The 17,710-nt window shown below is 42.8% G+C and overlaps 1 protein-coding gene across 2 annotated transcripts in view; it reads right to left on the reverse strand.

The window, feature by feature from the left end:
- LOC109919199 (plakophilin-2) overlaps window positions 1-17,710 on the reverse strand; it is a 45,867-nt gene that overhangs the window by 10,796 nt on the left and 17,361 nt on the right. For both annotated transcript variants that reach the window (XM_048607985.1, XM_048607984.1), the window contains exons 5-7: window positions 15,787-15,994; window positions 14,207-14,378; window positions 79-196 (exon numbers count right to left, since the gene is read on the reverse strand). In XM_048607985.1, coding sequence (XP_048463942.1) covers window positions 79-196; window positions 14,207-14,378; window positions 15,787-15,994 — 498 coding nt within the window. The remainder of the gene's footprint in view (window positions 1-78; window positions 197-14,206; window positions 14,379-15,786; window positions 15,995-17,710) is intronic.

The raw sequence follows: 17,710 nt of genomic DNA on the forward strand, positions 1-17,710 counted from the left end.
TGGGGAGTTGGGGTGGGGGTAGGGCAGGGCGGCGGTGGGATTGGGGAATCCCCCTCCATTAGCCTTGATTCCATTTACCTTATCATCCTCTTGATTATTGGCAATCGTGAACTGAATGAAGTGGACAAGGGAATCAATCAGCCCCTCACATTCTCTCATTTGCTTTCGGCCCTCTGGACTAGCTGAACTCAAGTTTCTGTAAAAAGGAGCGCAGCAATCAATGCTAGCTAACATTAATTCTTGGTAATTCTGAACAATTACAACTTCAAACTGTATGTGGTGGCAACTGTATATTCTGCTATTTCCAACTGGCAAGGTTTTGCCCTTGGGCTGTAAATATTCAGGTCAGTACAATCATATAAAGTCGACCATTCTGTGTGGAGACAAGTTGAATTTTATCACAAATTCTGTAATATTCAAGGTGAAATGCTTTCTGAATTATTTTTTCTTAATTTTATAAAGCAAAGTATATTTAAAGAAAAAAATACTTTACATTAAGCACATATAGATGACCAATTTCCAAATCTAAGCGACCATGAAGCAAATGGGTAACGGGAGCCCATAAAATCCTTTAAATCCACATGTTACAAGAACACAATGCAAATGGTCTTATTTTATTCATGCTCTGTTACTGTTACTGAACAAGTCAGCATTTCTGGCCAACCCCCAAGTGTGTGGTTGGTAGGCCATTTCAGAGTAACCACATTGCTTTGGTTCTGGAGACACATGTAAGGTCAGATTTGCTAAGGATGGCAGATTTCCTTCCCTAAAGGGGTAGTGGTGGGCTTTAGTTGATAGTCACCATCAATCAAACAGGCTTTGCAGTAGCTGAAATAAATTTCTCCAAAGGCCATGGTGAGATTTGAAACCGTGTCCCCAAACAATCAGCCTCTAGATTATTACCAAACACCATCACAGTTTAGTCAGAGGAAGAATATTTTATTTTCTTTTAAAGTCTTTATATTATTAAGAACTGAACCCTGGTGGTTTTCAACAAATTGACCAAGAACCAAGCTGTGCCACTCTCACAGCCATTCTGGTATTAAATGCTCATTAGCGAGCATAGTTTTCTACCTGACCTGGTAATGGTGTCTGATCTGAGATGAACTAACAAGAGTTGTGATGAAGGCTATGGTTGGAATAATCTGGGATCAAATTTGCTTGACACCATGGGCACTGCTGCAGCTTTCACAGAATATCTGTTTCCTGCCGTAGGGAGATAACATTCACAGCCAAACTAAATAAACAAGGAACAAACTGGAGGCTGAAATCACTTAGTGAGTCAGGGTACATCTGTTACTTGTAGTGTTACCAACTCTCCAGGACAGGCCTAGAGTCTCCGGGGATTGAAGATTAATATCCAGGTCAGTAAAACCTGCCAGTAAATCTTCTGAGACAATGAAAACAAGGTTCTCTCTTTTTTTTGTTTGAACACCTATGTTATACAAAAGAGCACGGGTGATGGGGAAATAAGGGGCAGGCATCACCCAATCATGTGATGAATAACACCTTCGGTATCCAATTGGATGTGGATGTGCAGTGATGGGTGACCATTAGGAGTGTTTGGATGGGTGGAGTAGAAGAGAGAGAGAGGTAGAGACACACACAATTGTGATGATTGATGTATCAGTCATCCATTGGCAGGAGGTGGAGGTGGAGAGCAAAGGGAATAAAAGGTGGTCATGTAATTTAACTCCAGGAACATGTCCTACAGAATCTGGCAACTGTTCTGGACATCCTTTTGGGGCTGGAAGCCAGATACTAACTTTTTTTTTGCTGATCAAGTTTAGTTCTACTGTTTAAGAATGAGCAAAATTTCTGAAAATGTTGAATAAAAACTGAAAGAACTGCGGATGCTGTAAGTCAGGAACAAAAACAAAGTTGCTGGAAAAGGTCAGCAGGTCTGGCAGCATTTATGAAGAAAAAAGTCAGAGTTAACGTTTCGAGTCCGGTGACCCTTCCTCAGAACTCAGGAAACAGGACCTGAAACATTAACTCTGATTTTTTCTTCACAGATGCTGCCAGACCTGCTGAGCTTTTCCAGCAACTTTGTTTTTGTTTCTGAAAATGTTAGTGTCTAGAATCCAGGTTCTATCAGGAGAAGGCATTAAACAAATCCATGTGGATTAATTTTTAACAGAGTCAGTGCAAGGTTTACAATACAACTGCTCAGTCTATCCATTATACTTGTGAAATATTTATACCCATGTTTCCATGGTGATGAATGAGAGGAGAACTTTTAAACAACTACTTAATTCAATGGTGATTTTTGTGGTTGTTCCCTTTGAGTAGCTCAGCAGACAAGATTGTTCAGTTTTTGACAAAAGAAAGGAGGTGTAATTTCAGCGAGATAGTGTTAATGCAGTGTGCAGTGTTAATGTCATCTAATTAGTAATTTAGAGGCCCAAACTAATGTTCTGTGGGCATTGGTTCAAACCCCACCATAGCACCTGGTGGAATTTTAAACTGAACCACATTGCTCTGGGTCTGGAATCACACGTAGGCCAGACCAGGTAAGGACAGCAGATTTCCCTCTCGAAATGGCATTAATGAACCAGATAGGTTTTTACAACAAGTGACAATGATTATTCTATGACACTAGCTTTTTTTAAGTTACTGATATTTCATTGAATTTGAATTTTACAATGTGCCATGGTGGGATTCGAACACCCATAGAAAGTTAGGGTCCCTAGATTATTAGTCTAGTGTTGTAACCACTATGCCTCAGCCTTCGCCTGTGACTAATCATGTTGTGATAAAGGAGAGATGGAATATAACCCTTTCTTTGAAGTACTACTGTGTTCTGGTGCGTGGGCCTGGAAATGTTCTCAATTTCCTGTGATTTGATAATGACTCAACCAGTTCATGACACCAATATTGTAATCATCCACCACTCCTGTAAACTGTAGCTCACTTTGTGAATAACTATATTCACTTTTCTAATGGATGTAATTTTCCTTTCTCTGTTACATTGGGGCAGTCACCAACATTACCAAGAGGCAAAGCCACATTATCTTCATTCAGAAGGAAGCGAGAGTCCCGTTGTAGCAATCGGCAAAGCTCTCACCAAGGCCTGGGTGAGGGGCAATGCACGTGGTGCTAATCCTGCTTGTCTTTTCCAATAACTTTGTTTTTGTTCCTGATTTATAGCATCCATAGTTCTTTCAATTTTTAAAAAAAGAGGAATCACCATCCTATTACTATTTGAACAGAGGCTGATGAAGTTATTGAATCCTAGAATGACAGAATGCTGAGGGGAAGTTTCCCTCTTTGACTTATGGTTTACTTATGGTGCCCCAGTGATTGAAGGTTCCTGGATGTTTTGGGGTGAATTGCCCCCCACTCCCATGTGTTTTGATACTAGTGTGTGGCCAATGACTCCAGGGCTCCCTAGAGCACATAAGTAAACCATAAGTCAAAGAGGGAAACTTCCCCTCAGCATTCTGTCATTCTAGGATTCAATAACTTCATCAGCCTCTGTTCAAATAGTAATAGGATGGTGATTCCTCTTTTTTTAAAAATTGAAAGAACTATGGATGCTATAAATCAGGAACAAAAACAAAGTTATTGGAAAAGACAAGCAGGTCTGGCAGCATCTGTGAAGGGTAAAACAGAGTTAACATTTTGGGTCTGGTGACCCTTCCTCAAAACTTATGGTGGCTGGGAAAACATCAGTTTATATGCAGAAATAAAAAGACGTTTTTCCCAGCCACCATCAGTTCTGAGGAAGGGTCACCGGACCTGAAACGTTAACTCTGTTTTATCCTTCACAGATGCTGCCAGACCTGCTGAGCTTTTCCAGCAACTTTGTTTTTATTCCTCTTTTTCTGCCTGTTTAAATAATTCACTGATGGGCAGAAACGCATCATGTGAAGGTGCCTCTCCGGATAACAGTTGTTTCATGTCATCTGTCTTATATCTACCCTATCAACAAAGCTCTTTATAATCTTAACCTTTTCTTGAGAAAGATTTCCAGCTTTTACAATCATATACTGTATGCTGAGACGCTGGAGATGTTAAAAATAAGTACATCCTGCTGGAGGGAAATTAATCAAACAGAAAATGACAGATTTTCATTTTAATATTCGGTCCTACCCTTGGGAAGGGTTGCTTATCGCTGCAAAGCTCCAATGTCTTGCCAACAAGGTGCAGGGCTGGATGAACACAGCAGGCCAAGCAGCATCATAGGAGCAGAGAGGCTGACGTTTCGGGCCTAGACCCTTCATCAGAAAAGGGGTTTTAATGCATAACTTAGTGAGTGCTCTTAGCAGTTAGTGTGTGAATTCAGAGAAAGCAAGGAATGATTTCTTGCCTCATTCAACCCAGCAATCATTTACTTTAATGGGATAGGCCCAGATTTGAACATCTGAATTTGCTGGGAATTACTTTTTCCTGCCGAAAATCAATTACTTCACCGCATTAAACTTCATCACTAATGCTTAGAACAATTAAAAAAAATAAAATTGCTGAAAAAACCCGCAGGTTCAGCAGCACCTGTAGAGACAGGAACGGTGTTAACCAGCTGAATGTTATCAGGAATTGGCCAAGCGTTGATGAGTTTCATGGTTGGGTTTCTCTTTGAGCCCTGGCAGGTTTTCTGTCACTATCTCCCCAACTTTGAATAAAAAGCAAAACAAACTTCAGATGTTGGAAATCTGAAACAAACACAAAGTGCTGGAGAGTTAATGTTGAATCCAGTGTGACTTTTTCTGATGAAGGGTTTAGGCCCGAAACGTCAGCCTTCCTGCTCCTATGATGCTGCTTGGCCTGCTGTGTTCATCCAGCTCTACACCTTGTTATCTCAGATTTTCCAGCATCTGCAGTTCCTACTATCTCTGACTTTTTCTTCAGACTGTTTTCATCAGAACTCACCCCAACCTCCCTAGTTACCTAAATAAAAACCGAAAGAGCTGCAGATGCTGTAAATCAGGAACAAAAACAAAGTTACCAGAAAAGCTCAGCAGGTCTGACAGCACCTGTGAAGAAAAAAAAAGCAGTTAACGTTAACGTTTCGGCTCTGGTGACCCTTCCTCAGAACTGATGGAGGCTGGGAAAACATCAGTTTACATGCAGAAAAAAAAGACGTTTGCTCAGCCACCATCAGTTCTGAGGAAGGGTCACCAGACCTGAAACGTTAACTGTTTTTTTCCTTCACGGATGCTGCCAGACCTGCTGAGCTTTTCTAGCAACTTTGTTTTTGTTCCTCCCTTGTTACCTATGCTTCCTGCCCGTATGGCACCTATTCATCGTATTCTCCCACTTGCAACAGGCAGGAGTTTTCACCCCTGCTGGGATTCCCAGGATTCTTGGTTCCAACTGTGCACCTGGACAAGCAATGGCAGTCTGCCTTGTATGGTGCCACCTTGCCAGGAACTGCTGGCCAAATAGAGGCTAGCAGCCTCTGGATCCTTTAAGATCGACACTGGAGGCCTAGCCTTCAGGAGATCCAACAGTGATAAGGTAAGTCCTTTGTTGTTGAGGCTTGTGGGCAGAGCGGAATCAGGGGGAGCACAGACAAGGGCAGCAGGGGGGTGGCTTTCAGCAGTGATCCTCTTCCCCACCATCCACATCCTTGGTTGCTACAGCAAATAGACTGCACCTGCCCCACCCCGACACAATTTGGTGGGGAGACCGCTCTGGCTTCCTAGTCAGGAAACCAACCATGTTTCTCGCCTACAGGGGAGACAGGTTATTGGTGCAGTGGCAATGAATTGGCCACTCAAGGGCCTTAATTGCTGGCAAGTCGTAAAGGTGGCCCATGGACTCTGTGGACTTTCTCAGCCAGCGCTTATTTGCCGAGGTGTCAGGGATTGGGCAAGACCATGTCTGAGCCAACTTCCCCAGTTACTTGCTCTTTTCACCATCTTTGAGGAGGGGGAGTAATTACACAGAGAACAGCATTGCAGACCAAAAGGATAAGGTTTGAGAAGATTTGTAGCTTGGGTTGTGAATGAGGTTGTAGACTTGCTCGCCAAGTTGGTGGGTTTGGTTACAAATGTTTCATCACCCTGCTAGGTGACATCATCAGTGCGCCTCTAGTGAAATGTCGGTGTTCTGTCCCGCTTCTCGGTGGTTTGTACACAGGGTCTAATTCAGTGTTGACTGGGACAACACATCCATAATCACACAAGCCAAACAGAGTCACCCCAGGGAATTCCTGGAGGCCTGGTATTCTAACCGAAACTCCATCAATAAACACATTGAATTAGACCTTGTGTACAAACCACCGAGAAACGGAACCAGAAGTGGTACCAAACACCCCAACAAACTGAGGCATATAAATAACAAGTGGGATAAACACCAACACTTCACCGGAGGCGCACTGACGATATTACCTAGCAGGGTGACGAAACGTTTGCAACCAAGCCCACTGGCTCGGTGAGCACATCCACAACCTCAGAACAAAAGGAGCCTTACACTGTTGAATATCAGCTTTAATGTTTTCAATGGGTTTAACGGATGATACAGTTGCAATTTCATGAAACCACAATGAGCTGCCAATTTTGTGAGGCTAATGCCACATATTATCCAATAAATTGTGACGATTCACAACTCACCGGGAATCTCTCCCTCATGACAATCTACACATTAATAACGCTGTAGAACTCACCACAATTTTGCCAACAAGTCCTAGGGCCAGTAGATTTGTTCAAAACTCCTTTGCCCGCTAATTCAAACATGGTTTATAAAGAAAAAAAAATCAAAAGAACTGCGGATGCTGTAAATCAGGAACAAAAACAAAGTTGCTGGAAAAGCTCAGCCGGAAGGGTCACCGGACCTGAAACGTTAACTCTGCTTTCTCCTTCACAGATGCTGCCAGACCTGCTGAGCTTTACCAGCAACTTTGTTTTTGTTCATGGTTTTTAAAGGAATTAGAGATATCAAACTAATGAGTTCCATTCAGACATGAGCTGACATTCTTTGGTAAAAGTGTATAATACCAAAAGCCCAAAGAGATCTCGGACTATTGCTGCTTCAGCTCTTTTGTGCAGCATTTACAGTCTCCCTCCACTCCCCACTGGTTTGTGTTTGGGCTCAGTACCATTCAGGTAGTGGTGACTCACCCTTATCATCAACATGTCTCAACACGGCTTGTGACTCAGCAAACAAACAGTTGCCTACAACAATAAAGTCAGTTGCTATATAGCAAAATTCAAATACAGAGCTAATCATGGGACACAGGGGTGTAGAGTAGGGTGGAGTACAAGTAATAAGAAATCAATCAGATTGCAGTGTGTGGGCCTAATCTGCCAGATCATTGGAGATTCAGCACAGCAACTGATGGTATTGCAATACCTTCAGCTTGGAGCACATGGGCAAAGCATTACTTTAAGGCATAGAGAACTTAGAGCAAAGAATAAAAAAAGGGAAGATTTAACAGGGGTGTCCAGCACAGTTAATAATGATGAACAGTTTTTAAATTTGTTGACAGGTGTGGGGCATTGCTGGCTGGAGCAGCATTTGCTCCCATCTCCAATTGCTCAGGAGAAGGTGCTGGTTAGCCGCCTTCTGTACAGAGTAGGGACAGCAACAACACTGCCAGTAGAGAGGGGAGCCCAGGATTTAGACCCAGCGGCACTGAAGCAACAGCAATACATTTCCAAATCAGCACGGTGAGTGTCTTAGAGAGGATCCTGCAGGCAGTGACAGTTCCACATACTCGCTGTCCTCGTATTTGATTAATTAAGGAGAAACTATTTCCATTTGAGGGCAGATAAGTCAGTAACGAAAAAGGTCAAAGATTTAAAGGTTAAAAGAACCAAAAAGGTGATGAGAATTACTATTTGCAGCAAATTGTCGTGTTCTGGAATATACTACTTGAAGTGGCTGTAGGAAGAGAGTCAGTAATAACTTTCAAAAGCAAATTGCATAAATACTTGAATAGGAAAACATTTGCAGGGAAGACGGACAAATGGGATAGCACCTTCAAAGAGACTGCAGAGACAAGATGGCCCGATTGGTCCTAGGATTCGATGAAAGCTGCTTGTACTAGCAGGAGAAACTCTTGACCCTGGTGCATCTTCTATTTCTGGACCCCTATTGCATCACCTTCAACCCTCCCCTTTCCATTCTTCAGAATTGGGTCAGGGGTCAATTTTGTTTCATTTCCTTAGGATCTGCTTGAGATTTTCTCAAAAGGTACTTTTTGATTTCAAGGGTAATGCCTTTTTATTCTCATGAACTCAGTTTTTAAACTGATGCAGTCATACAGTAACAGCACATTCTGTGTTTATCCTGATACATCAGGTATTTGAACTCTCAGAAACAGAATTAGAAGAATTCACTATTATCTTCAATAATCACTACATTAAAAACTTAAAGCCACAAGTTACAAGGAAAGCATTAGTTTACTAGGCACTACGGTATTTAAATTGGTACAGACAACAGAAAATAAGGTGACATTTTTTTTTCCAAACTAACTGACACACTTCTAAATACAAGGCCATCACTCTGAACACAACTTCCACAGACAGGTGGAGTCACACCTAATGTGTTTCTATTGCACAAAATTGATTGATTTTAGGAACGAAAACAGAAGAAGTTGCTGGAAAAGCTCTGGCAGCATCTGTGAAGAAAAAAATCAGAGTTAACATTCCCGGTCCAGTGACCCTTCCACAGAACGGGAATTATAGAACAGAACTAATGCTGATTGATTTTAACCAGGCAGTTACTATTCTTTTCAAGGCATCTCAGATCAAGTTTTAACAACTGTCCTGTGGTTATGACAATAATATCTACCTCCTTGCAGTTTTCTTTTTCCCTCCCTTACAGCCTCCCCCCTACTCCCCTTTCCACTTGCAGCCTCCTTACTTCCTCTAGTCTCCCTCCCACCTTGCATTCACCTCCATTTCTACCAGACCCACCCTCTGTTTTCCATCATCTAACCCCTGTAGCCTCACTAACAATATCTAGTGATTTCTTCCATCTCTTTCACCATTGCAGCTTTCCTCACTCTCCCTTCCCTGATTTTGCCAGCCTGTATCTCTTACTCTCACTCCCCACCTCTCAAGTCTCATGATTCCACCCTGCCACCACACACCTTATTGCTGTTCCTCCAATCACCAGCTGGTTCTGTCCATCAATTGCTGCTGATTGGCTCACTACTTCACCTACCAGCAGCAAGCAATGCTCCCCAGTATCCAAGGGCCCAAACATACCTTCTAGGTGAAGCAACACTTCACAGAATCTAGTTTACTGCATTCGCTGCTCACAATTTGGTCTCCTTTACACTGGGGAAATGAAGTGACCGCTTCACAGAACATCTACGTTCTGCTCGCAAAAAAGACCCTGAACTACCTGTTGCCAGCCACTTTAACGCACCACCCTGTTCCCTGACCAACATGCCTGTATCTGGCTTGCTGCAGTGTCCTAGTGAAGTTCAACACAAGCTGGAAGAAGAACACCACCTTTTTCCGCTTGGGGATCCTGCAGGACTCAATATTGAGTTCAATAATTTTAGGGCCTAAACTCTCCCATGCCCCAGCACCCCCACCCCACACACCAGGCCTTGCTACCACATCGCCTGCCATTACCCACCACCTGTTATTAGTCACTAATAGTCGCCATTAACAACTATTCACCCTCTCAGCCTGATCGTTATCAACTCTTTGTCTATCCAATTGTTCTTCTCTCTCTTTAGGCTCTGTCCTATCGTTTACTCCCTATCCCATCTCCCTCCCCTTTTTTTCTGCATATAAACTGACGTTTTCCAAGCCACCATCAGTTCTGAGGAAGGGTCATTGGACCTGAAATGTTAACTCTGTTTTTTCCTTCACAGATGTTGCCAGACCTGCTGAGCTTTTCCAGCAACTTTGTTTTTGTTCCTGATTTACAGCGTCCGCAGTTCTTTCGGTTTTTATTGATAAGGGAAGGTCTATGACCAGAGGACATAGTCTCAGAAATAAGGGGCCCAATTTAAGATGGAGATGAGGAAGTACTTTTTCTCTCAGAGGGTTGTAAGTGTTTGGAACTCCTTGACACAGACAGCTGTAGAGGCAGAGTCTGTGTAAAAACCAAAAGAACTGCGGATGCTGTAAATCAGGAACAAAAACAAAGTTGCTGGAAAAGCTCAGCAGGTCTGGCAGCATCTGTGAAGGAAAAAAGAGAGTTAATGTTTCGGGTCTGGTGACCCTTCCGCAGAACTCTCAGTCCTTGTGTACATGGGCAGGTGGATGGGTGGACGGGCAGATTCTTGATCAGTCATGGAATGAAGGGTTACAGGGAAAAGTCAGGAAAGAGGATGTGAGAAATATCAGAGCAGCCGTAATCCTAATGAATTTAGAGCAGGCTCGAGGGGTGAAATGGCCTATTCCTGTTCCTATTTCCTATGGTCTTATAGAAGAAGGCCATTCAGCCCAATGTTCCAGTGCAGGCTCTCTGAAGGAGCTGTTGCTCAACTAGTCCTACTACCCTGCTCATTCCACATAGTTTTGCAGTTTCTTTTTTCTTATTTCAGTTCTCTTTCAGAAGTTACGGCCCGATCCACTTCCACTGTTCTTTCAGGCAGTAAATTCCTGATCACAATTTGCTCCCTTTGTTAAAAAACAAAAATTTCCTAACCCTCTGCCAGCTTGGAAACAACTCTCTTCATTTGCGTTGTTTAAATGATTCATGAATTTGAATATGCCCACCAAATCGCACCTCAGTCCACCAACCCCGCTCTCTGCTCAAAGCAGAACATGGCCCAGTCTCTCCATATAACCGGTACTATTCCAACAAGCCAGTCAACCCCAATATTTCATTACCTGTAGCATTGATTCTTAGGGGGCTTGATGGGGTTGATGTGGGAAGGTTGTTTCCCCTGTGGGACAGTCTAGTACCAAAAGGCACAATCTCAAAATAAGGCATCACCCATTCAAGATGAAAAGGAATTTCTTGTCTCAGAAGACAGTGAATCTGTGGAATTCATAATCACAGAGGGCTATAGAGGTTGGGTCGTCCAGTCTATACAAGGCTGAGATAGATGGATTTTACATCAGTAAGGGAATCGAGAGTCATGGCGAAAAGACAGGAAAGTGAAATTGAGGATTATCAGATCAGCCATGATCTCACTGAAATGACAGTGCAGATTCAATGGGCTGAATGGCCTACTGCTGTTCTGTTTTCTGAGGTCTTTTAATATGGTTGGCGTGGGCAGGCAGGTGGCAGTGCGTAGGTGGTTTCTTTTGGCTAAACTGGCATGGTTTGGAATGGGTACATGATGGGATGTCATTTTGGTTTCAGCAGGGACACTAATACCTTCTTGAAAATGAAACCACCAGAAGAAGTATAACTTTGTATTCAAGTTAAAGGGTTGGGTGCTACGCTACGGTCAGATTACATCTGGAATGGTTGTGTTTAGGTTTTGGCACCACACCGCTCGAAGGAGACGCTGGTCCTGGAGGGAGAGCAGCACAGAGTCACCAGAATGAGAGCGGGGCTGAAAGAATTGAGCTTTGATAACACAATGAGCATAGATAATTTAGGGTGATCTAATTGAGGTATTTAAGATGATTAAGGGATTTGATAAAACAGATTGAGAGAAACCATTTCACCTGGTGGGGAATCTAAAACAAGGAGGCGCATGTTTAAAATTACAACTTTCAGACCATAAAGTCAGGAAGTACATCATCACACAGGGTGCGGTTACAAAGAATTCTGCCCCACAGCTTATTATGAAGCGCTTTCTACTGTGAGTACCAAGCATGAACAGTTAACAGCTGCAATGCTTCAACAAATTCAGGAGTACTAAAGATCAGAACTGAAACCTTAACATTTGCAAGTGAAGGAAACTTGCCTGAATTTTCAAACTGAAGCTTCTATGCACACAAACAAATCCTCACAACAAATTCTCAATACTACAGTGGGCAGCCCATTGCCCACTGTAGGAATCTCATTGAAATCAAAAGCTTGGAAAATAGGGCAGCTGACTTGCTGTCTCCATTGTATGGCCAGGCAGAAAATTGCAAACCTCCTTCCACACAGATTCCCACGGCATAAAAGGAGGCTGTTTGGCCCATCATGTCCATGCCATCTTTTTGATAGGACTGTCTAATTAGTCCAACTGCCCCTGCACCTTCCCCTTCGAATCTGATTATTAGTGAAATCAAGACCATTGGCTCAGAAGCATTCTCAGCATTTTACAAGCAATACTTGGGCTGGAATTTGCCACAAATTACATTATTTCATTTGTTATTCTATTTGTTTGTTACTGGGGAAGTGGTGATGTCGAGGAAATGTCGCTAAATTTGTGTTTTCCAGAGGCTAAGTACACTGAGAAAATGTCTCAAATCCTATCAGACCAGCTGATAAAATTTAATACCAATGATTGCGTCTGAAGTTATAAAGCTGGTCTAAGCATGGCAACTATTGTCAATTGTTGCAAAAACTTCATCACTTTTAGGGGAGGAAATCTGCCATCCTCACCTGGTCTGGCCTTCATGTGACTCCAGACCCACAGAGTCACGTGGTTGAGTCTTAAGTGCCCTCTCAAATGGCTGACCAAGCCACCCAGTTCAAGATGGGCAACAAATGCTTTTGGTGCAATGTTGACAGAAAGAGTATCGAGGTAAAACAGGGATCGTGCTCTGGCAATCCAACATTTCCCACATCAAAAACTATTGAATGCTGTTGCAGCAAGAATGCTCAAAGAGGCAACCATGAAATGGGCCAGTTAACGGATTATTCCATCTACACCAACTCTGTCCTAATGCTAAACAATTCTTCCCTTTTCAAATGTTTATCTGATTCCCTTTTGAAAGTTATTGAAGCTGCTTCCAATGCCCTCTTACAACTTGCTGTGTTAAAAATTCTTCTCATCATTCCCTCTGGACCATTTTCTAATATCTGAAATCTGGATTCTCTGCTGCTGGATCTTTATTATTCGATCTGGCTGCATTTGTAAGCTGTGGCTCAGTTGGTTGTTCCTTTCTCTTTGACTCCACAAGGTTGTGAGCTCAAGTCCCACATCCTGAGATTTAAGCCCAAAAATCAAGGCAGCCAACTCTCAGGGTCTTACTGAGAGGGTCCTGCATTGTGTTAGGTGCTGTCTGTCAGGTGAGAGGTTAAACTGAGGTCCTGACAGATGGGTGAGAAGATCCCACAGCATGATTTCAACGATAAACACAGGAGGCAGCTTGGTTGATAGTTATCCTTCAGTCAGCTGATGGTCTGCAATTAATCACATTGCTGTTTGTGGGAGCTTGCTGTGCACATATTGACAGCTAGATTGTATTAGTGACTGCAATTCATAAATATGCATATGGCTATAAAGTGCTTTGGGGGGCATCCAGTAGCTGTAAAAGGTACTACATAAATGCAGGTCTTTTTTATAAGGTGGGCTTCATGCTGCACTATATTTGCAATGGTTTAACAAAGTTCCCACATATAGTTCTCAGCCTTTGATAGCACAGAAATACCACGCTTGGTTGACAGGTTGTGGCTGGCATACCCTCTGATATTTCATGCTGGAAGCTGGATGATGACTTTGAGATCAGTTACTCCACACCTCATGAAAGGTTTGTTTTTAATCACAGCTCTGCCTTCAAGCACCTTTAACCACACTTCCTTTTAACAGACTGAAGAATGCAAACTGAAAGCAGAAGGTCTCTAGGTGAAAGTTTTCATGAAAGTTAAGAGTGAGGGGAGCCACCTAGTTAAGTTTTTGATGTGGATTAAGAGAATATGTTTCTCTTTGTTACAACAAGGCAGGTAGAACACATACTGCCTGACCTAAAAAAATTCTATAGAACCATTCACAGATTCAGGAGGCTTCAAAGTGCTTTACAACAAATAAAAACAAATCATTTCATGTGCAGGTACTGTTATAATGTAGAAAATACAATCACCACTTTACACAGCTCAAGATCCCACAAAAAGTAATTGTGACATTAACAAATGCTCTGTTCTTAGGTATTGCTGCGGAAGTTGTAAATCAGAAACAAAAACAGAAATTGCTGGAAAAGCTCAGCAGGTTTGGCAGCATCTCTGGACAGAAATCAGAATTAACGTTTTGGGTTGAGTGATCTTTCCTCAGTTCTGCCAGAACTGGTGAGCTTTTCTGGCAATTTCTGTTTTTGTTAGCATTTTGAGCTCGAAGCTCTCGCGCAGGTCCTGAACCCACAATATTGTGATTTAGGGGCATAAATGCTAATCTCTGAAACACAACTGACAACAGTCATGCTTTCTGAAACTGTGTATGTCCATCTAGGACCCTGTGGGAGCTCACCTCAAGCATCCAGTGGCGTTGTAGAAGATATCAGGGTCTACATCAAAATTCTTGACATCTCCATCTGGCCAGCCCGAGAATGGAATGATAATTGATGTTGTCAAGGGTTTTAAAGTACCCTTGATCAAGTCTGCCTTTAGATATTCATTGGAAGACAAGTTCCACAGTAAACCTAACATTTGGAGAAAATAAGGAGCAAAGCATCCATCAGATGAAGAAAGGCGGGCAATCTGAAGCAATAGGGTTCTGTTTCATGACTTAAACTGAGACAAAATTCTCATCAAAATTGCCCAGCTTCACAAAAACGATTAAAGTCTCCACAGGAAGAAGCATTCTTATTTTTGATGGTGCAACTAGACCATTTCAGCAGGTCTCCCACATCCCACCGGGAGTAATCTTGAGGTCATCCAAAACTTTGTTGTACATTCCCTAATTCACATCAAATGTTTTCGAATCCTGCCCCGCCATGGCCTCATCCCACCTGTTACTGTGACCGCTTCCAGCCCTACACCCCTCCCCGATCTCTGACCTCTGGCACATTATTAACACATGCAAGTTGTGTCTTCAGGTGCCTACGCCTGAACTCTGGGACTCTCTCCCGAGATTCTAACCCCGAGTTACTCTCTGTGTGGAGTTTGCACATTCTCCCCGTACCACATTCACCCCAGATTTCCACCAGGTGCTCCGGTTTCCGCCCACAGTCCAAAGATGTGCAGGTTAGGTGGATTGGCCACGGTTAATAGAGGGTCTAGGGAATAGAGTGGGGGTGCTGGATCTGGATGGGATGGTCTTCAGAGGGTCAGTACAGACTCAATGGGCCGAATGGCCTCTACCTGTATTGTAGGGATTCTATGATTCTAGATTTCTCCAGCATTCTCTCCTTACTGAAGGCTCTCTCTTGCAGACTGAGCTCTTGGTTACATTTCTAATATCTCTTGATGTGGCTCGATGTCCAAGTTTGTTTGATAATAAAATCACTGATGCTGCTTTTTCCAGGGAGAATCCATTTGCACATATCCTGCAGATAACATTGTTGATGCTGACAGCCATGTGAATACTGCCTGTATTATCCTTTTTCCCTTTGAGAACTAACCATCACTGAGTGAATCTCTGCAGAGAGTGGTATAATCGTGTCTGTGTGTTTGTATGTGCTTCAGTGCTTAAATGTATTTGTGTGTATATATACACATGTATTTGTGTGTGTGTTTAAATGTGCCTTTGTGTGTCAGTCTGCATGTGTGTCTGTGTTTAAATGTGTGTTTGAATGTGTATATATGTGTGCGTTTATGTGTTTGTGTACGCTTGTGAGGAGTAAACATCTACAGTTTCATATCACCAATTGTGCGTTAATCAATTTTACACCTTAGTTGAGTAAATTCTGATTTTTAATGAATCAATAATTTTGTGTTAATTAGATAAACCTATTTCGAGTCTAATGTTGAGAAAAGCATGATTGGCCATATTGGGACCTGGGTAAATCATTAACTGATATTGTGTCCTGTGGTGAGTGGGGCTGGAGAGAGAGAGACAGTACAGTCCTCTAGCTGTGGTCACTTAAACCGAATGTAGGGTGGACTTACCGGTGACTTGCTTCTTTGTCTCAATGTCCCTGGTTTGTTCCAGCAGCCGCACCAGCTCCTGGACTCCGTTATGTTTCTGCACTTCTAGTTTGCTGTCGTTCTCCTCAAACACTCCATTGCGGATCGCTCCACAGGCTGCAGTCTGAACCTTGACATTCTCGTTGCTCAGCAACGCAATCAGCTTCCCAATGCCGTCCAAAGCGTAAAGCTGCACAAAATTTGCATTTTTTTTGAAACACTCAGCGGCACTGCACAAATAGTGGTAGACGTTGCCTTGTTCAAGAATGTCCGAGCTGCGAGTGATTCACATTATACGACATTACAGGCAGGGCACAACAACTTGCATTTATGTAGCTCCTTTAACATAGAGAAACACTCTAAGATGCTCCGTAGTTGCCTGATTGGATAGAAAAAAAATTGATACCAAGCTATGTAATGAGGTATTGGAGTATATGACCAACCTCTGGGTCTAAGGTAGTTTTTACAGAGGGTCTTCAGTAAGGGGAGAGAGACAGAGAGAGAGATATAGAGGGGACTAGGGAGGGAATTCCAGAGCTCGGGGCCCAGACAGCTGCAGCACATTAGCAGACATTTCCCTTCCTCTTTCTTTTGCTCTTTCTTAAAGACCCTCCTAAAAATGTCGACCGTGACTTAAATGTTTACTCACTGGCAGCTGTCTTGCCTGGTTTGATTCAGTGTCAAATTTTGTAGGATTGTGCTCTTTAAAAGTTCCTTTTATTACATTAAAGGTTCTATGTAAATGCAGGTTGTTGCTGACATTCTGTCCCCATATATAAAAATAAAGTCTCAATAGCCAAATGCAATTAAAAAATATATTTATTATAACTGCAGTGAGTGATTTCAATCTTTGGAGATATACAGGCAGGGATCCTGATCACCTCTCTGCTTTTCATTAGACAAATGAGATTTGCATCTGCAGTCACTTAAAACCAAACGAACAGGTAAAGAATTTCAACGGATTGCAAGACAGTTTCTGTGAGGTGGTGTAGTGGACAGTGAAGCTGGTTACCTCAGAGTACAACAGGACCTTGGTCAGATTAGATAAATATGAGGTGTTGCATTTTGGTAAGGGTAGGACTTCTCCACTTAATGGTAGGTTCCTGGGGAGTGTTGCAGAACATAGAGACCTTGGAGAGCAGGTTCATAGTTCATTGAAAGTGGAGTCGCAGGCAGACAGGGTAGTGAAGAAGGTGTTTGGTATGCTTGCCTTCATTGGCAAGCATACCAAACACCTTCTTCAGTATGGGAGTGGGGAGGTCATGTTGCAGCTGTACAGGACACTGGTTCAACGACATTTGGAATACTGTGTGCATTTCTGCTCTTCCTGCTAGAGGAAAGATGTTGTGAAACTTGAAAGAGTTCATAGAAGATTTACAAGGATGTTGCCTGGATTGGAGGGTTCGAGCTACAGGGAGAGGCTAAGTAGGCTGGGGCTATTTTCCCTGGAGGGTCTGAGCACAGACAGGGTGATTAGCCAAGGTTTTTTCCCAGGGTAGGGGAGTCCGAACCTAGAGGGCATAAATTTAAGGTGAGAAGGGAAAGATTTAAAAGGAACCTAAGGGGCAGCTTTTTCACACAGGTGGTGATGTATGTATAGAATGAGCTCCCAGAGTAGGTGGTGTTGGCTGGTACAATTACAACATTTAAAAGGTATCTGGATGGGTATATGAATAGGAAGGGCTTATAGGGATATAGGTCAAAGGGCTAGCAAATGGGACTAGGTCAGTTTAGGATACCTGGTCGGTAAGGATCTGTTTCTGTACTGTATATCTCTACGACTCTATGAGTCCAAGAGGTGTGTTCATGCCAGAGCCAAACAATTTGTTGATTTGTTTTCTCCTGGGCTGTGGGCTTCGCTGGCATTGTCAGCCATTGTTCCTCATCCCAAAATGCCCTCGAATGA

Source organism: Rhincodon typus, chromosome 18 (assembly GCF_021869965.1).
Source record: "Rhincodon typus isolate 14 chromosome 18, sRhiTyp1.1, whole genome shotgun sequence".
NCBI classification, from domain to species: Eukaryota; Metazoa; Chordata; class Chondrichthyes; order Orectolobiformes; family Rhincodontidae; genus Rhincodon; species Rhincodon typus.